Source organism: Ambystoma mexicanum, chromosome 3q, assembly GCF_040938575.1.
Source record: "Ambystoma mexicanum isolate Mex_15411 chromosome 3q, UKY_AmexF1_1, whole genome shotgun sequence".
NCBI classification, from domain to species: Eukaryota; Metazoa; Chordata; class Amphibia; order Caudata; family Ambystomatidae; genus Ambystoma; species Ambystoma mexicanum.
The window spans coordinates 1,092,628,722-1,092,655,004 of record NC_090926.1 but is presented as its reverse complement, the minus strand read 5'-3'; the positions used below and the strand labels follow the sequence as shown (position 1 = coordinate 1,092,655,004).

Genomic DNA, 26,283 nt, shown 5'->3' with positions numbered 1-26,283 from the left:
TATAGGAAGTGCTATCAGTGCCACCAGCCAGCCACAAGTAATCATTGGAAAACATGTTTATCAACAAGTCAGAGAGACTCTCTACTGAAGTAGGTTTTGCCTTTCTGTTACTCCCTGGCTACTGCTAAATGAGCAAACGTGTATAAATAAACCTTAAGCCTTCCTCTTTATCATGACTGAGGTTTTAATCCATAAAGGCCTGATGTGGGTTGCACATATCTCCAGTGATTAGCTGATGACCTCATTAGCAGGAATCCTCAATTTCTTAAAGGCAAGTCACAGTGTAGATTCTTTATAGATTCTTCATTAAACTTACAGAGAGAGAAGAAGGATACAATCTCTTGTCTTGTCTGTGTTTTATCTGTGACCGAAAAGCTACTTTTTCAAAAAACCTTCCCATAAGTAACTATGTGAAAGCATTTCCAGATCACAGCAGTGTGATGGAAAGTAGACACAATCAATTTCTCTACTGCCTTTGCCAGCCTTGAAACATTAAGAGCAGTCAATATTATCACGGTAATGATCATTTCATTCTGTTATGCTGGTGTTTGTCGTTAAACCTCATCTAATTTATTCTTCTAGGAAGACGTCATGAAATATTTTGTGCTTCTTCAAGCCCTTCTTCTATGGGCAACAGCCAATGGAGGTGAGGAACATTCCTGCTTTTGTTATCTTTTATTTAATAATGCAAATGGTTTCTGTCTATGGTTTTTATATCTCTCAGTTATAGCTTAGAAATGGCTTTCCATGTTTAGAACAAAGTAATATAGCCTCTGCAGAAGCAACCTAAGTGTTGGGGCAGACAAGATGTTGGGGCGTTCTACGGCTTGGAGGTGCTTGGTGGTTTCCTGTAGGTTTAGTCAGTCTTGTGACGTGTTGAAGAAGATGCAGGGGGCGAATAGCATTTGTAGGAATTTGGAGTTGTTTTTGCTTCTTTTGAAGAACGCACATATGTCATTTATTTGTGGCATGCCTCGTTTTTGGTCCCACATGTGTGTGCAGAATAATGTTATTGGTTGCACCTTGGATTTCCTTTAGAACCTGCTTTTGGATTCACCTTAGGTTGATTGATCTCCATTTTAGATATATGTCCAAACTAAATAGTCATGATGCCAGTGTTGACACACCTGAGATAACATCCATCGAGATGGCACAGTTACTCATGGAGGCAGTACCCATCTTGCCAGAGGTGTAGATGTTATAGTAGGTCTCGTTAGATTGTAGATTTGACAAAGCGAGCATGTGCAGCACCAGACCTAACATTCAGCGGACAGGTCAGGCTGCAAGAAGGAGGTGGTGACTCCAGACACAGTGGTTCTTTGAAAATGACAAGTCAGGCCAGAATGAATCTAAATTTTGGTAGTTTATCCGGAGAGATTCCAAGTAAAAACTGATAGTAAGGACAGGTCACTCAAAACATTGATTTGTCGACCAAAAATATAATTTTTCAAAGATATGCAACAATCACAGATGCATCTCACCTTGTTTCGAGCTTAACATTATCATGGAGTGGGTGTATGATAAGAAAAACCCATCAAGCAGTAGCTAATATCAGAGAATCTGAACGGTAAGTCTAGTAAACGTTTGAAGAAATAAACTGTAAAATGCTAAGGGGCAATTCATATTCTTCCGGTGGCACCTTCAATAGTTTTATGTGCATGTATGACTCTGATGAGACCCCCTTGTACACTGTGAGGGTACCTCTCTATTGTTCTCATATGGCCCTATGTGTGATAACTAGAACACATGTGGCCAGGAGACAACTAAAGAAGGGTTTGCATTTCACAAAAAACGGGTTTCAGGCACAGCAACATCATTTTAAGAATTCTATTTTGTATTAATTGAAGGTTGTGTTTCGACCAAAACATGTGGGCATAGGACAACAACATCATTTTGTAAAGGCACCCTGCTCGTGCAATGCCTCTTCCATCTGCAGTATTGCCATATGTATGACAACTACTTGGAAACATATCTTGAAGGAAAAATACAGCTAATCATGTATATGGCACACTGCAAACTGAATAGTTTCTTGATAATTGGTTTTATTATCACCTACCTTAAGCAAGCCGAGCAACTCCAAAACAGAGAGGACAGAGAACACCGAAAAAAAGGTTCCCTTTTGATGCCGCCAGTGCCACACCACGCTGGGCCTCTGATGACTACTAGTCTTGCTCCTGCCTGCCTGTGCGCACCAGCCAGGGTGTGTCTTAGACTCACTGAGTCTACGCTTGGTCCCTGGCTGGCACGCATGGGCCTGCAGGTTAAAGAAAACATGAAATGCAAGTCAACAGGAGGATGTAGCCACATGGACGCGGTTGGAGACCAATATGATTTGCATGGAAAAAAAAGAATGCTAACACAGCACAGCGCACCAAGGCTTCTGCCTTGCTGCTGCTGGTGACAGCTGGCCTTCTCAGCTGAGAAGTGTAGAAAAAAGAGTGCCGGTGTCCACCCCCGGCAACCACCGGCACAAATTAAGCACTAGCGGGACCCCTAAAAGGTGCCTACTTTTGTCTATTGGGTAATCCGGCACTGACTGATACCACTTTGAAACAGATTGCTCCAAGTTCAATCCTCAAGAAAAAATTCACTCCCTTTTCAGGTATACACACAAATAATATTTGAATACAGAAAACCTAAATAAGAGTCATTTACACAGTCAGTAGCTATCCTGTAAATCTGATGCATGCTTGTGTGACACCCCTAGTTTGGAATGTATTCCCATAATGTAATATTCATGTATCACCCGAGGGGAAGCTATATCACTTGTGATGTACTATTTGTATCTCTTAAAGTACATGGAGTTTTCACCCTGTTGCCTATCTATTTCCGCAACATGAATTTTTAAAGCTTTTATCTTTAGTGTCTTTTAACCTCATAGTCTGCAGACGTGGTCGATAAACATATTTTAACCTGGGCTGATTGCCTAAAAGCTTCCATTTCAAGGGGGGAAACAAGTTTGCACTCCCAGAATCCACATCATTCAACAACTTAAAGGCATGGTCTAGTAAAAATGTTTATTGTCCCTACAGGTCGGCCATGTTTTTTTAAGCCTAAGTGGCTCGATTTTAGAAAACTTTCCTATGGACCTTACCCGAGTTTTCGTCCATTAAACACACGCGAAAACAGACACCAGGGCGCCGCCATTTTGTGATAATCCTATCACTTGCTGCATCGCCCTGGCTGACCTGCTTCTGCGGCACTAAATCAATTCCCCCGCCCCTGAGCCTGACATTATCCAAACATTCATATTCCCCGCCTCGCTCCGTGACGTTACTGTGCTGCGTAGGCAAACACGCCCAGTCGTCTTCTACGCGACTCCACACAGAACCCGGAAACCAACACAGACCATCTCACAACACAGCGCGCCACAATTCGGAATATGAAACTGTACTTTAAAATCAAACAGCAACACGGTACATTTGGTAAAGTACATTTATTTGACAGTAAATGTTTAGAGAATATTCAGCAATTGCCATATGAACTCCGAAAGCCATTTATTTTCTTTTATCTGTATCCGCCATGGTACACAGGGTGTTGCTTTTCGTTAAAAGAAGCACTTTGGAAGCATGGTGAACCGCAAGGCTGGTCAGGCAGGGCGATGGGGGAAATGATAGGATTATCACAAAATGGCAGCTACCTGGTGCCTGTTTTCGCGTGCATTTAATGGACGAAAACTCGGGTAAGGTCCATAGGAAAGTTTTCTAAAATCGAGCCACTTAGGCTTAAAAAAACATGGCCGACCCGTAGTCTGTAGCATCGTCAGTGCACAATGTACCTTGCTTTCTGACCATATTTAAAGCTATTGGAGAACTGATTTAAACTGAAAGGATAGAATTTTCTGTGCAAAGATGCACAGTTTGTTTTGACAATAGTTAAGCAAATCAAACCCTGTGTTTTCATATGTGTGTTCTGAAAATAGAATTGTGAACTGGTGTACAACACTTCACAGTTTTACAGTGGGTTATTATTACATTTTCAACCTCTGGAAAACATAATGATATAAAAGGAGGAATTCTGAGTACAGCCATGCCATTCTAGTGGAATGAGAGGGAGTTATGGTTTTATTTCCAGACCCAGAAAATTATGCAATTCAAAATGCCTATTGAAATCTTTCTAATGACATTGCACAGAAGAGGGAGGTCCCTGAATTAAATAGACCAAAAGTGTCCAGGGGAATTGGGAGGATAGTTCAGAAAATTATAAATGTATGTTTGTGGTGTAAATGATCCAATGGCCTGTGCGCTCTGTAGGGTATTTTGTATAGATCTGGGGCCTAGCGGTATTTTCTTAACACCAAAATGAAAATAATTCATTAATAATCACTCTTTGCATTCAGATTAGATTTGGTATATAGTACTATAGTATACATACATTATTTCAGCACACTGATACATTTAGTGGTATACATTATGTTGGTATGCGTTATTGGTGGTATTTATGGGTGAGCATAAATCCTTTGTTTTATATATGTGGCCACAATATCCAGAACCCCTTATTTTTGTTTAGTTTGTTCGTGTGATCACTAGAGAGACCTCAGGCTTGCATTTCAGAAACACCACATTTCCAATTGGAGTGCCACCATGGGCTGTTCTCACTGACTTATTTACGACAGCAAGCTATATGTGGTATTTACCACCAACTTATTTACGTTTGGTGAGCTATGTCCAGGGCCTCTTCCTGCCGACTCATAGACCTTCGGCAGCCGGCTATTTCATCTTGTTATTATTATGTTCCATTCAGAAAACACACACACACACCCATATGCTGAATGGATTCATGTGTACGCAGCTACTGCCATGTCCTATCTTTTAGCAACTTTTAAAAATGACAATTGCACTGTGCAAAGGTCTTCCCATATTCCCAGTGTTATAATGATAGATGCACGAAGGACAAGATGAAATGAAACACACTTCCCGCCTGCTTTCAGATAATTTTTTTGTATTATAAAACTTGCATTTCAACACGGGCTTACTCTTTTTACAGAAATAAATGGAAAGCTCACAGTAACAACATTATCTGTAACACAATGAAAGGAGAGTGGCGAGGAACAAGAATTCAATTTGCAACATTAAACATGTGGTTAAAACACAGGAATCTCCTCTCCTACTCTGACTGGATATTTTCGCACACATACGCACAGCTCCCACACTTCAGCGAGATAATTACCAGGCTTATTCAGCATGTAACTTCTTTGGCTGGTCGCCTTCTGGAGGGGTTCACCCAGCAAGGACAGCATTTGCTGTCGCTCAAACTGGGGCTTTTTGACTGGAAATCCCAGTCTCTGTAGCAGTATTGAATCTGCTTTAGGAATCAGGCATCCCCAGCTATCAACCCCGTCCTTCTCCGAGCTGTGTCAAGATGTCGTCTCCTAGCTTCTTCCCCGAGATTATACAAGATAACTCTGGTTACCTCCTACCAAAGGATCCTAACCAATGAAATTCTATCATGCCCTATCCACCCTCTGCGCACAATAGAAATCTTTTACAGTAAGCAACTGTAACAAAACTGATTTCATGCTATTCGAATCATTGCTTCCTGCAAAATACTGTGGACAAAGCAGCACAGAAAAAACAAGAAGAAAAAAAATTCTGCACACAGTCTGAAATGAGTTTCAGCCTGCCTCATTTTGCAGTGAAGAACACAGTATATTATTAAGAAGTTAGAATCATGTTAGTACGGTTATTTATATTAGTTAATTAATCTTCAAATGTGTCTCTTGCAACATAGGCATTTCAGATGAAAAAAAAAAAAAAATTGTGTGCATTTTGAATATGAAAAATAAAATGCGCTTTTAAATGAGAAAATGGTTTGTTTTTAACCTGTGTAGCCTGTCTTCATTTACATATCCATATGTTGCACTGGCAACACATAGCTTGAAGCAATTGCATTAAACCCATGCAGTGGCGCTGCATAAAAAAAAATGCTCAATAACACATGTCTTGCTGTACCATATTATATCAATGCATCAAACCCATGCAGTGGCGCTGCACTTCAAAAAACATGCTATACATTGATCCTGTGCAGTGGTGCTGCGCTCTGTGCTCCCAAAACAATCCACAAGCTCTAAAACTGTAAGCACAGCGTCCCCAAACTTACAAGTTTTTAGTGCAACCTACCATAGTTTGTATTTTACATGCACGCCCACAGCATCATACACATATGTAAGAATATTACGCAAATGAGGGATTGTAAATGAACCTTCATGTACATGTGATGTTGATTACCATTGTAAAATCTTTCTCTGACAGCATCACTTGTCATTAGAAAATAAAATACCTTTAGGAATTTGGCACTCTACAAAACTAAAGTAAACTGAGCTGTATATTGTTTATGGACATTTTTAACACACACAGTAACCAACAAATGGCAATAATAAAATTGAATTGCGTATTGTTGATTAAGAATAAATGGATAAATAGATTTGATTTTCACAAATGGATGTGTGTGTTGTTTAATTTTATGAGATACTTACAGGCTGATGAATTATTCTTTTTTTAGACCTGCCGCCTCTGATTGTATAACCTTGTTGGTGACCTCTCCAGAGTGTAGTCAGGGGACCACGATTGGTTTTAGTATTTTATTTCATTAAATAAATCAAATATTAATCCCAAACACAGTCTGTTTATTGTCGCTACAATGTTGGGGTGGGATTGTGAAAGAGTGGGTGTTAGATCAGAGATGCTGATCAGGGAAAGGTTAAGCTAAACTAGTATATATTTTACAAATCCAGGCACTGTAGCCCCACAAAGCCACCATTTCCCCCCCCAATCTACCAACATATGCTCTGACCGACGCTGCAGGTGTCATGGTTCTTTATTGATCTTGGACACAATAAGTCATGTACAGGTGAGTGTGAGGTGTGTACGTATACATGTCCCAGCTCCCCTAAAGAATCATGGACTTCGGTGTCACAAAGGCGAAAGGTGGAAATGCAGTGACGCAGTGATGCACAGGAACAACCACACAAGCGTTATGTCTGCATACATCTGTCATTCTGCCAACTCTCTGAAAAGGAGCCTTACGTGTGAAAATTCCAGGACATAACCTGTAAACGAACCACTGTTACATAATAAACATGTAGGCATTTGATTCTTCCAAAGTCGTTCTGCCCTCCATATGGACATTGTTAAGTGACTTCAATTCAGCACTCCAACTAAGAAAATGCCTAGTCTGGTATGCCCAAGGGAAGCCCTTATTTATTTTTGTATGACAAGTTCATAGATCTGGATGATAAACCCTTGTATAACGCCCCTCTCTTTGAATCCCCCTGACCTCACTGAGCCAAGAAGTAGGTTTGTTTTGCAAATTAAAAAATGTATTTGAAAAATTAAACAATATATATACATATCACACTTTTATAAATAAATTAATATTTCACAGCACACTTATGAATATGACAGTGATCAACAATGGATAATATGACGCTAGCACACTTTTTTTTAATCACTTCGGAGTTGGTATAGAAAAGATAAGGTAGCTGAGAATCCTTTATGGTTTCAAGGAAATGCAATGATGGAAAAGCATGCAGCACAGGGACAAACTGATATGGTTTCAACAAGAGATAATATAATCACTTTTCCCCTTGTGGCAATTCACACCCCACCTATGCAATATCAAGAGATGGAAGGGGAGCACACAATTTTCAGGAATATAATCAAATGCAATACAACTTCTAGTTCCCCCCTAGCAAGCTTAGAGCAACCGGTATGCTTTAAAAACATGGAGAAATACTTTTAATGTGATTTGCAATGAAGTGAAAATATGCTAAAAATGATTTTAATTCCCTCTACGAGATTCAGGGTAAGTGACAGCTACTTTGAATTAGTTCAGGTCAACACTAGCAATGATTCATGAGGGATTATCAGGCTGAAAACGAATTTCAGCAATGGACGGAAAAGACAGCTATTTTTGACAGGTGAAGAAGTTTGAGTCAAATTGTAATTCACGGCACTTTTCCTGAGTGCGTCGAGCACAATTACGGAAAAACTATAAGGAGATTAGATTCTTAGCTTTAAAATGAAAATTACATCTCGCTCCTAGAACGTGCGGTTCAAAAGATACAGACAATTTAGTGGAGGTCGATTCTCAGAAATAAAGTAAGATTCAAATGACAAATGAAACATTCACAGGTTTGAAATAACAGAATGGACACACGATTTCTATGCAGTTCTAAATAGGTTGAAATGGTTTGAATTTGATTATTTTAAACTAAGAGATTGGTTTTGCACAGCTCTGGCTGGATACTCACTCCGAATTTTGGAAGAATGGGCCACGTCACAGATCTGGTCAACAGGTTTAGCTGAGGTTCTCTCTGCTCTGCTGGTCTGGATCTCTGGTTCTGGCAAAAGTTCTTGGCACTGCACAGCGGTCTGGTCTTCTATCGGCACTGCACAGCGGTCTGGTCTGGGTCTAATCTGCGGTTCTGGATACAGCTCTGCTTTCTGGGTTCTGGCACAGGGTTCTAGCCAGAATCAAACAGCTCGCCCGGCTGTTGAATATGAGGTTGCAAAAGATTTTGAGGCCTGCTGAAAATGGATTCAGCTTGTGGTTCAGGCCCCTCTGCTTTAAGTTCTGGAATATGGAGTCTTCTGGCAAAGAGCTTCGCAAGAAATCAGTTTGAAGTGGAAAGTGAATGTCCCTACCTGGGTCTCAGTGGCTCTTTTTATGTCTTTTGCAAATGGGTGGGAAGGCTGACTTTCTATGCCCAACCCTCTGAGGATCCTGATAGGCTAGAGGATTCTCTGTCGCCTGACTGGGGAACTGAGTTGTGAGTCATCCCGTGTCATGAGACATAATTTTTATGGCATACAGAACAAACACTCCTCTTGTCACATTGCACACAAATCTATTTTTGATTCCAATGCATATTTATCTATGTACAATTTTTCTAATATTATATGTCTAGTTAACATATTTTATGTTGCGCCAAACCATCCGATCCCTGTCTTTGTAAGATGTTGTGTTCCCTTCTGACAGAATACTGCCCTTTTCATCCAGAACACAACCTCTAAACTTTTCCAGAATTTACACAAATGTGCGCAAGGAATATGGGCATCAAATGATGAAGTGTCAGATTTTTAACATACATACATTTGGAGGAATACCCTATTTTCCGCTACTACCCCCCAGAACATACCACAGAGTCCTAACACCTTTTAAAATGTGCACAGAAAAATCAAAGGAATAATGATATTAATGATATAATTTTGACAACTTTGTACTATGAATTATCCATCTTTTCAAATTTATGCTCTGGCCCAGAGGGGTGTGGTTTCCCAGAGCACATGGGGGAATTTCTGGTTTGTCCACTTCCTCCAAGCTCAGCTGGCTCACAGTGGCAGTGCCCCTCCCATTTCCTTCCAAGAGGAAGCCATTTATGACCCCCTGATTTAGCAATTGCTTGGAGCAAAGGGAAGTTCATTGTTCTGTTTCCCTGCACCCAGGTACCCCTCCCCTGATTCAATCAGAGAGGTGTGATTTTCTTTTTTGTGGGGCAGCAGAAGGCAGGCCAGGCCTGTGAATACAGTTGCTAGGCAAGTTTCAACTCCTGTCGGCGGTAGTTGCTGGGCAGAATTCAGTCCCTTTAAGCCAGGCTTCAGCCAAAGGTCACTTTTGTTCCCATTTTTCTTCATTCAAATCAAACTTACAATTTTGACACATGCAGCTAGAACGCTGATTCTAAGTTCAAAACCATGACATTTAAGCAGTTGCAACCTATGTGACACTCAAAAGTAGGTCACTCATTTATTTTAAACCTTTCGATTTTAGTGGCTTTAAATCCCATTTCACTTAAGCTGCTGACATCCACAGCTCAGCCAGTTTTGTTTAGAACATTATTTTAGGCTCTTCATCTTTCCAGATTTGGTATGCACACAAGACTTCATTCTACCAGACGTCTGTTGGTGTTTAGTAAGATTTTTGAATATCTTGCAATGTTTGAAATAGGCATTTTGAGCTTGCATTTCAGAGAAACAAAGGTAATTTCAAAGTGCTTTTTGAGTTAACAGGCACTGCTGTTTTTCCTTTGCACCACGTTTCACTCATGGCACTTCTAGCCCATCACACTCGCACTTGTGGGTGGCGACCATTTTGGTGTGTGCAAAAACTGCATGGTTTTCCTGGATTCTGGTGCAATCGTGTGCTTTTCGGCCATCTTGGATTTTCTAAGCCCACAGCACCAAATGTTGCAGGATTTTAACTTGAACGTGGGTCGATACACCTGCCAACATGAAAGGGTGCTCAACTCTTTGTCATGAGTGTGTAAGGTTCTGCTTTAGTGGGAACAATGTACTCTTCTAATGCAGGTTATAAGAGGCTGTCTTCCTACAGTAAATGGTGAAAAAATACTTATCTCGACACACTACTCGCTGCTTACTGTGGGATGTTTTTATCCACGCATCCAAGCCCTACCTCAAAACTGTGCAGTACTGACATGGAAAACATCATGATGGCCAGAGCTTCCCAGAAAATGCACAGGGAAATGCATGAAGAATAGGCTGCCACTCATTTTTGCCGATGTTATGGGCACAGAAGGACACTGCCTAAAACCACCAGTGGACTACCCACACAGTAGTCTGAAACCATTGGGAATGGCAATGCTGATTGTCAAAAGCAAACCCATAACTGTTGGGAATTCATTTTCTTAAATCCCAAAAAGGGGTGCAGTACCAGTACTCACCACTATCAAAAAGCCGGCGTTTTAAAACAACACCAGATTTTATTTTTTTTGTGTAAAACTGAATAAATGAACCCAAGGCAAGCCAAAGAAAGACTTACTGAGAGGTGGATCCAATGTAAAGTTATATTCTGAAGTGACTTGAAGGTTTATAACAAGACTGGCTAAGCTGTGGATTTCAGCAGTTTAAGTAAATTTGGACTGAAAGACACTAAAAATCTAAATGTTTAAATTGACTGAGTGACCTACTTTTGAGTGTCACATAGGTTTCAATTGTTTAAATGTCATAGTTTTAAACTTAGAATCAGCATTCTAGCTGCATATGTAAAAATGTTTAGTTTTATTTGAATGCAGAACACTGGGGAACAGAAATGACATGTAGCTAAAAACTGGCTTAAAGAGATTCCAATTTTGCCTGGCAACTACCCCCCATCAGGAGTGAAACTTGAGTCACAGCTGTGTTCCCAGGCCTATCTGCCTTTTGCTGGCCACACTAAGGCCAGGGGAGCCCCCACAGAATACAGGAGCTCTGAACAAAGCCCTGTCCTGACTCAGGCAAATGCTTTATTGGCGGGAGTCGTAAATGGAGCTTCCTCCTGGAAGGACAGGGGAGGAGCACTGCCTGTGAGAGCAAGCTGGCCTGGCAGAACTGGAAAAACCAGAAATTCAACCTTGTGCTGGGGGGAAACCACACCCCTTTGGGGCCAGAACATAACTCTAAAAAGATGAATAACTCATAGTACGGACTTGTGAAAATTATTTAAATGACACCATAATTCTTGTGATTTTTCTGCCCACATTTTAAGACGTGTTAGGACCCGGTGGTATGTTCAGGGGGGTTTTAGTGGAAAAGAGGATATTACTCAAAATGTGTGCATGTGAAAAATCTGAAACTTCATCAACTAATGTCCATACTCCTTGCGCACATGTGTGTAAATTTGGGTTAATGTCCGACATTGCAAAATCAGTTAAAAAGTGAAATATGTGCCATTTCTGAATGCAAGCCCCCAGGAAGAGCAGAGTTTGAACAGGGGATACCTCCTGTGATATGTGAGGGGTGCATGTAATTTTAAACAAATGTGTACCTGTGCAAATATGTTTTTTGAGCAAATATAGATTGTGTGTAAAGTTGACAGGGGTGGGTTCTCTGTACCATAAACAGACCTCATCATGATGACACTTCATTTCATTCCCCCAATCAGGGGAGAAATGAAAGCTTGGCCATTGACAAGTGGAGAGGGGTAGAGCTTAGTGATGCTGCACACACACCCACTTTTAAAACACATAAAAGCAGACAGTCAGGACAGATAGGGACCTTCAAATCCATTTGCAGCGGGACGCTCTGCCGGGAAAATCCATACTTTACCTCCATCAATCTCTAGAGAAAGCTGTGCAGAAAGATCCAGACTTCAAATCCATCAATCTCCAGAATCCAGAGAGGCTAGAGAGAGAGCAGACCCAGACCAGACCGCTGTTAGCAGAACCAGAGAGAGCTGACCCAGGTCACTGTGAAGTGCAGAGACCAGAGTCCAGTCTAAAACCTGACCAGATCCGTGGCGAGGCCCATTTAATTCAAGAATATAGTGTGAGTACCTAGTAGAACTGTGCAGAACCAATATCTTAGTTAAAATAATATAATCCCAGCTATTTTAATCTAAGTAGAACTGCCTCCTAACTGTCACCTGTCATTTGTAAAGCTGTCACCTGTCATTTTCTAGTTGCAAGCTGCACTTGTCTTTTTGAACTTTAAAATTTCAAATCTGAAAAACGACCTTTATTTAATCGCTCATATCTCCGTGACCGTTTGTCCTAGAGACTTGCAGTAACTTTCATCTGGAATCTGAGATCCTAGGCTGTCCTAGGACCCCAAATTGATAGTCCTTGTAGTTCCTCTGTAATCGCCCGGCTCACTCGGAAAAATCTGCCGCGATTTGACATTTTGCCGCGATTTGCAAATTTCTCCACGTGTGAAAACAGCAGTTTTCTTGCTTTCAGTTGCTAAAAATTTGTTTGCCTCTTAAGAACCATCCTAGATCCTTGCTAAAGTGAGTCTGAACTCATCCCAAATATATTTCACTCACCTAGAACCTCTAGAGGGAATTAAAAGCATTTCAGCATATTTTTCACTTCATTGCCAGCACATATAAAAGCATTTTGGGCCTGTGTTTCTAACTTCTGTAGTCTAAGCTTGCTGGGGTGAACTGAATTACATTTGATTGCATTTCTGAGAACTGTGTGCTTTCCTTCCATTTCCTTGCATTGGATAAAAGGGGGGAGGGAATTGCCAGAGAAAAGTGATTACATTGTTTTGTTGAAATCATAGTATAGTATTTTCTGTACTGCATTTTCATTCCACCTTGCATCCATTTGAAACCATAAAGTATTGTTGCTATCTTATCCATCCTATAACCACTCATCATTGATTATAAAGAAGTGTGCTAGTGCCAGACTATCCATTATTGATTACTGATCAGATTAAGTGTGATATTCAATTATTAATTTATTATAAAGCGTGATATATATATACATTGTTTAAATTCTCAAATAAACCTTTAACTTGCAAAACAGAACTACTTCTTGGCTCAGTGGGGTCAGGAGGATTCCAAGAGAGGGGTGTTATATAGGGGTAGTCATCCAGAACGCATGAACTGGACATAAAGATATATCAATAAGGGTTTCCATTCAGTATCCCAGACTAGGCATTGACTTAGCTGTAGTGTTGAATTGAATCCTCTTACAAATTGGGGGCTCGTGCCGGACGTTTGGATTAGATTTATCACTTGTGCAGATTAATACAGCGTGCCAGCTGACCAGATACACATATCCGGTTGGATCACACGCTGTGTTACGCTGTAAAGCACTCCTCAAAGGAACGCTCTAAGAAAAAGGTCTGTTTTGCAAAAATAAAATACTAATTTCTGTAAGTCAGGACAGAGACCAATCTCTAGAATGACGACCTTAGTAGACATGAAAATAGCCACAGAGCACTTCTTACATAAGTTATTTGTGAGAGGTGAGTGGACTCACTAGGACCGCACGGTCTGGCTGCAGGCCATCACGCAACAGGTCACTGAAACAGGGTCAGATATATGGGGAGATCAGGGTCCCCTACATGTGGCCCTGAGTGAACTATACATGGCTCCTAAAGCTAAGGATGAACAAGACAAGATGGTTAGGATAGCAGCATACCTGTACCTATATATGGGAGACATGCAGGATAAATGTACTGAAAGCCAAGATCTGGCGAATAAGCGACAGATGGCGTTAGAGAAGGTCCAATCTGACCTGGTCTCTTCTGAGCAGAGGCTGCAGGGGAGCCAGGAGTCAGAAAATGAGAGTAGACAGCACATCATTAAAATAAAGAGGGATATGGACATCCTGCAACAGGAAAAGGCTGACCAGGATACCAGATATCTGGCCTTGCAGAAGGAGTACCAAGAAGGTTTGGACTCCCTACTGCAGAGCCAGAAAAAGCTGGAGCAACAGTTAGACTTCAATAGGGCATGTGCTGAGCAGGTAGTCACCCTGCAAAGCCACCTAGATAGGGAGAAGGCAGAGAGCAATAAACTGATTTTGAAAGACCTGGATACCCAGGCAGAATTTGACCAGGAGCGCCAGAAAGCTGGTGCCTTCCAAAGGCAAAGGGACGACCTGGCGGCACAGATGCAGGCTCTTAGTCAGGAAAGGGATACCTTAGGCCAGGAAGTCTGCCACTTAAAAAGGAAATTGGAAGAAAATCACCTGGCCCACCAGGGACTGGGTGACCTCCAAAAAGAATACCAGGACTTGCTAGAGCACACCAGGAGGGTGGAGGATGCTCTGGCAAGACAGGCGCAGGCCAATAGGGACACAGCTCAGGAGGTAACCCTCCTGCAGCAAAGACTGGCCCAGTGCTCCAGGACCAATCAGGAAACGCAGAGAGAGAATGAGGCTCTCTGCCAGCACAATGATAGGCTCCAACAACAGGTAGCGATGCAGGAGAGACTGATAGAGTCTAGTAAGGCCTTAACTGAGGAACTGAAGGCGCAGGCTCTTGCATTGCAACAGGGAGCAGGGGCGGATAGAGATGAGGTTCGCTGGGAAAGAGAAACTCCTGAGCATAACCCCAGGAGCCCTAGTACCAGAGGCCTATATTTCTCTCAGTCCCTGGACTCTGCCACCCCCATGTCCCCTGGCGCACATGAGCACAGGGCCACAGGGATGGCAGATTACTATCCAGCCAGAAGCATGGGGCTCATAGGCCAGTACCACCCAGGAATGGAGGGGCGGGCATCCGGGTATGGGCACCCAAGCACAGTGCAATTTGATGGGGAACCCCAGGAGAGTAGGCCCATTAAGGGCATCCTGAAAACCTCTGCCCAGTTAGGTCAGTGGGGGGGTACCCATCAAATCCTGGCAGCAAGGAGGGATCTGAAGACTCCTCTGAGCGGTACAGGACACAGGAGACCAGGTCCCCACATTCTGCCAGCCATTCCCAGGCTTGCAGAATCCGGAAAAACCTGGAAGAACAGACGGGAACCTCTGGGAGCAGTGCCTCTGAGTCAGAAGATGAATGGACCAGGGTTACCCGGACCAAAAGGGCCAATAAGACAAAAAGGGCCTTGCTTAAGGACCCCTTAGAGCAGATTAAGGCAATCAGGAGCGTCATCACGCCGTATCATAAGAATGCCAAGTATTCTGTTTGGGAGCACTTAGAGTTGTTTGAGCAAATGATGGAGACTTTCCATTTGAAGGACAGCCAAAGCTGTATCCAATATGTAAAGTGGACATTCTCCCCAGAGTACTCCAGTTTCTTTGCAGGGCTGGAGGACCAAAATCATTTAAGATGGTCCACCTATAAGTCGGCCATCTTGAAACATTTTTCTGTTCACAGAAATCCTCAAGAGGCTCGCAAGGCAGCCTACAATTTGCAATGTGGGGAGGATCAGGCCCCACAAGAATTTGTGCAAGAACTGAAACATGCTTTTGTGCAGACCACCAGAAGGGTGCGCACAGACAGTAGAGAATTCATTAATACATTTTTTCATGACTTGCCCAAATACATAATGACCCAGCTCGTGAGGGATTTTCACGAGAAAAGATCTTTAGACTGGGTCATTGAACAGGCTACCCGGATCTATGAGGTGCAGAAACCGGTAGATAGCAAAAGTAATGCCCAGAAAAACCCCAAAGCCAACAGCACCCCTGCTGCTGCCAAGGTGGCAGAGGTAAAGGTCACCCCCGTTTTAGAGTTGGAGATGGGGGGGCCTAAAAACCTACCTGCACCTAATAATGCTAGGCCCAGAAGGTCCTCGGGCCAGTCACAGACAGGGAGCCAGGGAGGCAGCCCCACAAATGGGGTCCTTCGCTCTCCTGATTATGTAAGCCCCTGTTACAAGGGAAACAGACCCATCCGGGGTTATGTGTGGGCTCCTCCAGCCCAAGGGGGGGATCCAGCCAAGCACCTAACCCAGGGAACTTCCCTCCTAACTTCCGACCGGAGGGCATTAATTCTCCAAATCCTGGGCAGAACTTTTTCCCCAGGTATCCACCCAATTTCCAACCCCAAAATCATCCACCCTTCTTTCCCCAATTCCCTGAGCCCAGCCAACCGAATCCGGGAGAGGGGAGGCCAAGGGTGGAGGGGTATCCAAATCTTCCCAACCAGGGGTACTACCAAAGAAGGGATAGCTACCCTTCCCGGGATCAGCCCAGGGGAGAAAACAGGGCCCCGTATCAGCCTGAGCGGGTTTCCCAGTTAGAGCGCCAGGTTCAAAACATGGCGCGGGATCTGGGTCACATACTGAGGGCACAGCAGAACCCTCAGATCGGCATGTCGGCGCAGAACGCACCCAACTCTGGACCTGGTGCCCCAGAACAATGACGGGGGCAGCACCCCGATAACTCACCGGTTCCCAGGGGGGAGGCACAAGGGGAAGGGGGGTGTAAAGCCTTGGAGGAAGCTTCCTTCCTCACTTGTAAACAGCCCCTGGAAACCCAGGAACCGGAAATAAAATCTCTTGCCCCTGAAAGTCTGTCTCCTAAGGAGCAGAGGGGGGGTAGGAGAAACAAAAGACCCAAACAGACTCAGTTTGAGGAGGAGGTACAGATCTTCCAATTTGAGGGAGAGGGATCCTCAGAAGATCCTGGGAAAAGGATCTTCTCCTTCAGAGATGGGGGAACTCCTCCCAAGGAAAAATGGGTCCCTAGAGATGCAAATTCAGACTGGGGAGATGTGGAGACTGAGCTACCGCCGCCCACCATCTCATCCCAGAACCAACAGCAAGAAAATCCCCTGGTTCAAACCCATCCTGGTGACTGCCTACAAAAAGGGGGGGGGCGGCCCGGAACCGGAGCCAGGGGAACCCACAATGGCTCTGATCTCCAGTTGCCAAATTTTTCTTTCAGATTCCCAAGGCTCTCCACAGAAGTCTGCCCAAATTTCTTCTCTTGCAATGTCCAAAACCAGAAAGTTAGCCCACCAGTTGTCCAAAAATGTGCATTATCTGTGCCCCCTTGAGGAGAAGGAGGGAAGATACTATGCCCCGGTACAAGTACAGGGGCAGGGTACGATTTCAGCGCTGGTGGACACGGGATCTCAAGCTACCCTTCTGTCCAGAAGGGCCTTTGACGAACTGAATGCAGGAAGGGGAGAGAATTACCAAATTCCTCTCACCTCACTTCCTGGACAACTGCAGAACTTTGACGGGAAGGACATTCCCGTTGAGGGGACTGCAGACTTGGACATTAAAATTGGGCGACACAAGTTGAAACACCCAGTCATAGTTGTGACTCCAGAGGGCACCCCTTGTTTACTGGGGAATGACCTCCTGAGGAGGTTGTCACCCTTAATAGATTGTGTAAACAAGGTCCTCTGGACCCAGACTAGCCGACCAATAAAATTAAAACAGAGTGTCAACCATGTTAGTTTAAACGGCACATGCCACATGGTTGAACAAAAATCTGACCAAGTAGAATTTCACTTCCAGAACAACCAAATTCCAGACGTGACAGTAATAGCAGTAGGGCAACAGACTGGTGATGGGGGGTCCTCTCTATTTCTGAAAATCAACCTTCCTTCCAGTCTAAAGTGGTACTCCACGCTGGAAGGAAACACTCTGAGATTCTATACTAATCCACAATCAGAAACTCCCACTCCTATAGTCCAGAAAGATGTGAAATCAGCTCAGAGCCTGGCTGATATTCAGCAAATTGGAGAGCAGTTGTTCATCCCTGTCCAATTAAATGATGGGAAGGACTCTGTTCTCGCTCGAGTGTGTGTGAACAACGGTAAGAGCTTCATCAGCGAAGCCATGTTCCGCCAACTCCCAAACGATCCAGCCATTCCCACATTCAAACTGATAGACAAATGGGAAATGGACCTAGAAGCACCCAATTCCAAACATCTCCTGCCAAGCAGGTGTATGCTCAAAATCTCCATTGGCAACAAGAGCATAGTCCACAATTGTTGGGTCGTGCGAGACGTCCCTGCCGCCTTTTACTTAGGCAGTGACATTCTCAATCGCTTTGCCATTAGTTTGGACCTAATAAACTTCAAAGCTTGGTCCCGATTAGCGGATAATCCCATGGGCTTTGATGATCCAGAAAAAGCATTTAAGTCAGCTCAATTGCTACCTTATGCAGTTGAAATTCAGATTAAAGAGGAAGTCACCATCCCAGAAAGGACCCGACAATTCTCCCTGGAAGTGAAAGTTAAAAGAGGACAAGAGTTGAAAAACCCTGATGCTTACATACATCTAAATGCTTCTCTACAACAGCAAGGGTTGGGGGTAAACCCAACACCATTAGTCAACATAGAACATGACACCATTCTAATAGAGGTGGATAACAGCGACTTAAAGAGTATTACTCTAGCCGCAGGCACCATTATTGGAATGGCGGTTGATGACCGACATTTTTCCATAGATTTAGGTAATGAACTGTTAGGGCCAATCCCCAAGGACTGCTTTGACAGTGACAGTGATGACAATACAACACCAGACAGGATTTTTACCCGGCATGGGGGGAACTTCCTGGTGTACACTTCTTGCCCTTATGGTAAGGAAGATGTGACTTGTGACTTCAGGAGGGATGAGGTGATTTTCCAAGTCCATGAGGGCTGCCTTTCCCACCTGAAGCCCCCAGTCCAAATCAGCACTCTGACCAGGGACTTCTCCACCCAGCTGGAGGAGGCCGCTGAAATAGCCGAACCAGAAGTCTTTCCAGGCTTCAGGCAGATGGTGGAAGAGAGAGTCAACCTAGCTGATGCCTGTGTGACTCTGGAACAAAAGCAAAAGTTGAAACAAGTTTTCTTGGATTTCCAAGATCTCTTTGCGGTAGACTCATATGACTGTGGTCGCACCGACATCCACACAACAACAATCCCCACGGACCCTGGCATGACTCCAGTGTTTGTGAAGCAATATCGCTTGCCTCTCGCATCAATGGAGTCCCTTACTGAAATAATTAAGAACCTTGAGTCCAGGGGAATAATCCGTCCCATCCACAGCACCTTCAATAATCCGGTGCTGGGAATATTAAAGCCAAACGGCCAGTGGAGACTCTGCGCTGACCTTAGGGAGCTCAATAAACGGGTCCATACTTCCCGATGGCCTCTGCCCTACATTGACCAAGGGCTGGCCCAGATCCAGGGGTCACAGGTATTCACTGCAATAGACCTGACCAATGGATACTGGACTGTGCCTGTCAGTAGGGAGGACCAATACAGGCTGGCTTTTACCTTTGGGGGCCAGCAATACACATGGACCCGGACTCCCTTCGGATACCTCAACTCCGGCAATGAATTCAACATTTTCCTACATAAGGCCATGCCCGACCTGGGTGCGAGGGGTAACCTGGCTTATGTAGATGATGTCCTCATCAAAAGTTCATCTGTGGAGGAACACATAGCGGAGATCCGTTATGTTCTGACCCAGTTGAGGGCCGCCGGAGCAAAACTTTCCTTTCAGAAAGCACAGTGGTGTAGAACCCGTGTTAATTTCTTGGGGCATGAGATTACTCCTCAGGGTCTCTGTCCCCAGGAAAAGAAAGTGGAAGCACTTCAGAAACTGAAAGACCCCACAACTTGCGGGAACTAAGGAGCCTCCTTGGACTGACTAATTACAGCAGAAAGTTCATTGAGGGCTACGCAGAGATCACCAGACCCCTGATTCATCTCCTGAAGGGGGGGGTCAAGTGGGAATGGGGTCCAGAACAAGCCGAGGCAGTAAGACAACTCAAAAGAAGCCTCTCACAAGCGCCCTGCCTAGCTTAGCCTGTCAGAAACAAGGAGTTCTTCCTGGAGACAGGGTTCTCTAATACGTGCTTGACGGCAGTATTATACCAAAAGCATGACAAGGTCAATAAAGTAATCTCCTATGCGAGCAAAACTTTATCCTCTGTGGAGGAAAAATTCAACGATTGTGAGAAGGCACTCCTGGCAACGGTGTGGGCATTGAAGAATTACCGCCCGTTTATCCAGGGGGAACACATCATAGTGGAGACTCCACACCAGCCTCTGCAGTATCTCCAAAGTGACAGAATCCGGGCCGGAAATGTGAGTAATTCCCGAATTACTTCCTGGATTCTGTCAATGCAAGGCTTTCCTGTGGAGGTCAGATATGGCCAAAACAAGAAGAGTCTCCTCGCGCAAGGTCTGGCTGACTTGCATGATTGTGCCAGAGAAAACTGTCTCGAGGACGAAAGTCTAAAAATCAAGGACAACACAGAGGCATACCTTAATTCCCCACACAAAGCCTTTGAAGAGGACAAGTGTGAGGGAATGCCCACTGTCTATGTGGATGGATGCTCTTACCATGTTGACAACGACGGGGAGAAAGAACTGGCGGCCGGCGTAGGGAATGCATGGGTGAATGAGTCCCCAGAACCCTCCGCTGGATACAAAATTGGTCCCCGAAGTAGTCAGGTGGCAGAATTGATGGCTGTGCATCAGGCCATCCTCACTGCTGTCCAGCATCAACTCCACGAACTGGTCATAATCACAGATTCGGATTATGTACGGAACGGGTTCGTGGAGCACCTGGTTAATTGGAAAACCAGAGGCATGTTATGTGCTAACAACAAACCCTTGAAACATGGGAAGTTGATCCAGAACATTGATGATCTGGTCACCTCGAATGAGATGACCATCTATTGGAAAAAGATCAAGGGTCATTCCAAAGTAGAGGAACCAGACAAAACTGGAAATGACCGGGTCCATCCAAGGGGATCTAATTGAGATTGAGTCCCTGTTGGGGGAGATCCAGGTTACTGCTATCACTAGGTCCCAGACAAATGCTCACAACGACCTTTCAATTGCCCAATGGAGTAAGGAGACCCCTGATGCTGATTTGATTACCGCTCAGAAGGGGGATCCAATAATTGGTAAATTTTACCAGCACCTTGAGGACCCTGAGAACTTTCCCCTGACGGATACCGATTACACTGGGAAAGAGGACCTAAGAGTGTTGATGAAATGTCCAAAAATGTTACGGATCCAAGACGATTTGTTGGTAAGGAAATCCAAAGCTGGCCACGATCAGTGGGTGGTTCCTACCTCATTCCGAAGCCTGATGTTAAGTCACGCCCATGATGCGGCCACCGCCGGTCATAGGGGGTTTCACACAACATTGGAAATCTTAAGAGAGGTTGCATACTGGCCACACATGGGGCAGGACCTCGACCAATACTTGAAGGGGTGTCTTGTGTGTGCACAATTTCAGCCATCATCCCTCACGCACCGTGCGCCTCTCCAAAAGAGGGGGATGACACTGCCATGGTCAGATTTACAAATCGACTTTGTAGGCCCCGTGATTCACTCTGCTCGGGGGAATAAGTACATGTTGACTGTGACATGCTTGTTTACCAAGTGGGTGGAATGTCTCCCAGCCCCAAACTGCAAGGCAGCAAGGCAGAAACGGCAGCTGCCTTGATGATTAACCACATCTTTTCCCGTTTCGGTCTACCTCAAAGGATTGAGTCAGACAGAGGTAGCCACTTCACCAGTGAAGTGATGACAAAGATGTGGGAGATACTGGGGGTTAAAAGGAAGCTACACATTGCTTACAGGCCAGCTTCTTCTGGGGCAGTAGAGAGATATAACCGAACCATTGTGAGCATATTAAAGAAGTTTGTGGCAGATTCTGGGCCAAGTTGGGATATCCAATTACCTCTGGTCCTAATGGCCATCAGATCTACCCCTTCATCTGCAACCAAAATGTCACCATTTGAGTTGATGACTGGGCGCAAGATGGTGCTTCCTCAGCATTTGCTCTACAGGACCCAAGAGCAGACACTGATAAATGCCTCCACAACTCATGAGTATGTGGAGAATTTAAGGAAACACCTTCAACATGCTTTTGCTTATGCTCAGTGGAATCTAGAAAGATCAGCTGATAGCATGAAGACCCACTATGACCTGAAGACTTCCAGGAAGGAATATCAGGTGGGGGACCGGGTCTATCTATACAATTTCCAAAGGAACCAGGCAAAGCAGCGCAAATTTTTGCCTACATGGAAGGGACCCTTTGAGATTATAGACAAAATCTCCCCTGTGGCCTACAAAATCCACATCCCCAAAGGTCCTTTGGCAGCGGGGGAAGACAAGTGGGTCCACATAAACCAGTTGAAATGTTGCCATCCCAGGCACATTCTGCAACAACTAGAGGAATCCTCTGGAATCCTAGCAGGTACTGTCTCAGACTAATTCAGTTCCAACCATAAAACATACCACATCTAGTCTCTAAAATATTGTGATTTGGTTGAAACTGTCTCTTAGTTATACTGTTTTTTTTTTCAAAATAAGAATGTAATGTTTCGTTATGATGAAATGCATATGCTGCCCCACTATCTCAACAGTGGTGGAAAAATGTCTATGAATAGGTATTGCCGCTCTTCCTTTGTCGTCCTAGGAGAAAGAAAACCGGGAGACGGGCCAAGGAGGACGATCCGGAGACCGGGAGCAGAGACGCAACGGGCCCGGGGTACCGCCCAATCTTCCCATCAGGACCGGCGAGGAGAACCGATCGATCCGACCGGATGGAGGAAAAGATGCTGAACTGTGCCATCTATTGGAAGAAGATGAGGAAACATCCCAGGTCTTGCGAGTCCCATCAGTGAAACAGAATGGCCATCGCAAGAGGGGGGCTTGTGGGATGTTTTTATCCACGCATCCAAGCCCTACCTCAAAACTGTGCAGTACTGACATGGAAAACATCATGATGGCCAGAGCTTCCCAGAAAATGCACAGGGAAATGCATGAAGAATAGGCTGCCACTCATTTTTGCCGATGTTATGGGCACAGAAGGACACTGCCTAAAACCACCAGTGGACTACCCACACAGTAGTCTGAAACCATTGGGAATGGCAATGCTGATTGCCAAAAGCAAACCCATAACTGTTGGGAATTCATTTTCTTAAATCCCAAAAAGGGGTGCAGGACCAGTACTCACCACTATCAAAAAGCCGGCGTTTTAAAACAACACCAGATTTTATTTTTTTTGTGTAAAACTGAATAAATGAACCCAAGGCAAGCCAAAGAAAGACTTACTGAGAGGTGGATCCAATGTAAAGTTATATTCTGAAGTGACTTGAAGGTTTATAACAAGACTGGCTGAGCTGTGGATTTCAGCAGTTTAAGTAAATTTGGACTGAAAGTGTAACGCTCACCTGATTCTCGCAGAGGCGCCGGTCTTGACTGGGCGACTACCGTATCTTCAAAGGTGATGTGTAGCACCCGGTTGGCTCTTTGGGCTGGACCTCTGTGCACTGTATGCCTGACGTGTAGAGTAAGATGTCTGCAGATAGAAAATATGGGGTTAATGAACTGGGGTTATTGGGGTGTCCCTATCTCTTTCCTCTTCTCCTCTCCTGTAGACCCCCAAAGGTTAACGCTCTCACCTTAGGTAAGTGAATGCCGAGCTCTCCATCTGCCTCGGGGCAGGGTGCTGTAACCAGTTTCTTCACTAGATAGGTAGCGCAGGCCTCTTGGCTTCAGGGGACTGCTGTCCGTCGTTTACTGCACGAACGGTAAGTTTCGAGTCATTCAAATGTCTTTAAAGTCTTTAGTAATGATGTCTCTTGTTTTGCAGGGTTCCAGCGATGGCGGATGACGGGCTGAAGTGAGTTGAAGATGGAGCCCGTGTGATGAATAGAAGCGCCTGGAAGCACGTAAGTAAGCGCTTGTTGCCTGCTTCACTATGCGCTCTAACTGTCTTTTTATTTTGCAGGTACGAGTTCGGAGCGGCTGCAGGGTGCCGGAATACCCACTGGATTAGATGAGGAAAGGAGTAATGGCACGTGAGTATTAAAGTTCCCCAATGTCTTTAAACGCACCTTGTTTTGTCTTTCAGATGCGGGATGCAGCGCCGAAGGCCTCCGGAGCGTGCAGACCTCCGGAGCGCACGAAGAGTAGGTAAGCCTTTGCCTTTCAGATGCCGGAATGTTAACCTGTTCTTTCTTGTCTTTATAGGTGTTGCTGAAGACTGGATTCAGGATGGTAAGCCTTTGCCTTTCAGATGCCGGAATGCTAACCTGTTCTTTCTTGTCTTTATAGGTGTTGCTGAAGACTGGATTCAGGATGGTAAGCCTTTTTCCTTAGGCCCAGGACCGGATGCAGAAGACACGATGATCGTTCTGCTGCAGAGGTTGCAGAATAACGCAAAGCAAGATTCATCCACCGGGTGTTGTTTAAATAGCCTCCTGTAGTGCTTAGGTGTCTCCTTCCACAGCCACGCCTAAGTAAGAAAAGAGTTCCTGGTAAGAAAAGAGTTCCTGCCTTCCAGAAGAGTTCCAGTGTTCTGAATCTAGGGAGTGGCTCCAGCCCCACCAAACAGGAAAAGTAGTTCCAAACAGAAGAGGATCAGAGGCTCAACTGGCAGGCAAGTAAGCAGCATGGTCTGCTGAAGGTAAGTCCACCCAAGCATTATGAGCCCGGCGCTTCCAGTGCTGGGACTGGGCATATTTATGAGCCTGGTGCCACTGGCGCCAGGACTGGGTCCAAAAGGTCCCAATTGGGACTGGTTGGCACTCGGAACCTGGGTTATGGATCTGCTTCCAAGGGAGTTGGGAAAACCCTGACCTTTTGGAAGCAGAGATCATGACAGTACCCCCCCTCAAGGCCCCTCCCAAACCGGGCTTCTCCGGGGGTTTTGGCTTGTCAGGAAATGTTCGGTGAAATCTTTTGATTAGGCGAGGAGCGTGGACATATTCAGCAGGTTCCCAGGATCTCTCTTGGGGGCCGTAGCCTTTCCAGTCAATTAGGTAGAATAGTTTAGATTTGGAGATCTTGGAGTCCAGAATGCTTTTGACTTCAAACTCGAGTTCTCCATCCACTAGGATAGGTTTTGGAGATTTGGTTAGTCGGGTTTGAGGTTGCACGGGTTTTAATAGAGAGACGTGGAAGACTGGATGTATCTTCATGTGCGGGGGCAAGTCCAACTTGACCGCTACTGGGTTTACTATGGTAGTGATGGAATAGGGACCAAGGTATCTTGGGTTGAATGTGCGTGGCCCTTTTAGAGATAGATATTTGGTGGATAACCAGACTTGATCCCCTACTTGATAGTGAGGGGCTTCCTTCCGATGTTGATCTGCTCCTTTCTTGTATTGTTCTTTAGCCCTTTGAAGGTGAGAAACAGCTTCCTTAAAGGCTTGGGTGATTGTAGAATGCAGGTAGTCTACTGCTGGTGTTTCAAGATCTTGGAGGGGATCCAACTCCGAGGTTCGAGGGTGACTGCCGTACAAAAGAAAAAACGGGGTTTTCCCAGTTCCCGAATGGACAGAGTTATTGTAGGCATACTCGGCTATCCAAAGGATATCTTTCCAAGTTTTTTCAGTTTGTTGCAGCATGCAGCGAAAATACTGTTCCAGAGTTTGATTGGTCCTCTCGGTTTGTCCGTCGGTCTGAGGGTGGTGACTGGTCGATAGTCTCACATCAATTTGAGCCGACCGACAGCAACTTCGCCAAAAATGAGAAATAAATTGACTACCTCGATCCGAAATTAAAACCGAAGGAAAACCGTGCAGTCGGACGAAGTTTTCGAGAAATTCTCGGGCCAGAGTTGCTGCTGTTGGCAAGCCTTTGAGCGGAATGAAATGCGCCATCTTGGAGAATAAGTCCACGATTACTAGAATCGTATTGTATCCGGAGCATGGAGGTAGATCGGTGATGAAGTCCATAGAAAGCGTATGCCAAGGGCGAGGTGGGATGTCAATAGGGCGTAAGAGGCCTGCTGGTCTTTCCTTTTGACTCTTGTTTTGGGCGCATACTCCACAGGACATTATAAAGTCTCTGATATCTTTTTTCCAAGACGGCCACCAGATAGCGCTTGATCTTTTCTGAGGTCTTGGCTATACCGGGATGACCTTCCATTAAAGAGTCGTGATAACAAGAGATTACTTTTTTCTGTAAATCTGTGCTGGGTAGGTATAATCGTTCTTGGAAATACAATAAGTTGTCCTTTACTGCAAAGTCATTTCCCTGCAGATGCCAATTCTGTATGTCTGCTGGAGTTACAAGTTGCCTGGCTTTATCCTTAACTTCCTCTATGGATTCTGTGGCGATTACACCCATAATTCTTTGTTCGGGAATGATTGGTACAGGTTTAGGGTTGACCAAGTGTTCTTCC

The 26,283-nt window shown here is 44.6% G+C and overlaps 1 protein-coding gene across 3 annotated transcripts in view; it reads left to right on the top strand.

Moving 5' to 3' along the window:
• Nucleotides 1-26,283, top strand: part of LOC138581962 (coagulation factor XI-like) — a 349,622-nt gene that overhangs the window by 140,934 nt on the left and 182,405 nt on the right. For all 3 annotated transcript variants that reach the window (XM_069652873.1, XM_069652874.1, XM_069652871.1), the window contains exon 2: nt 583-646. In XM_069652873.1, the coding sequence (XP_069508974.1) occupies nt 592-646 (55 nt within the window). In that variant the 5' untranslated portion in view covers nt 583-591. The remainder of the gene's footprint in view (nt 1-582; nt 647-26,283) is intronic.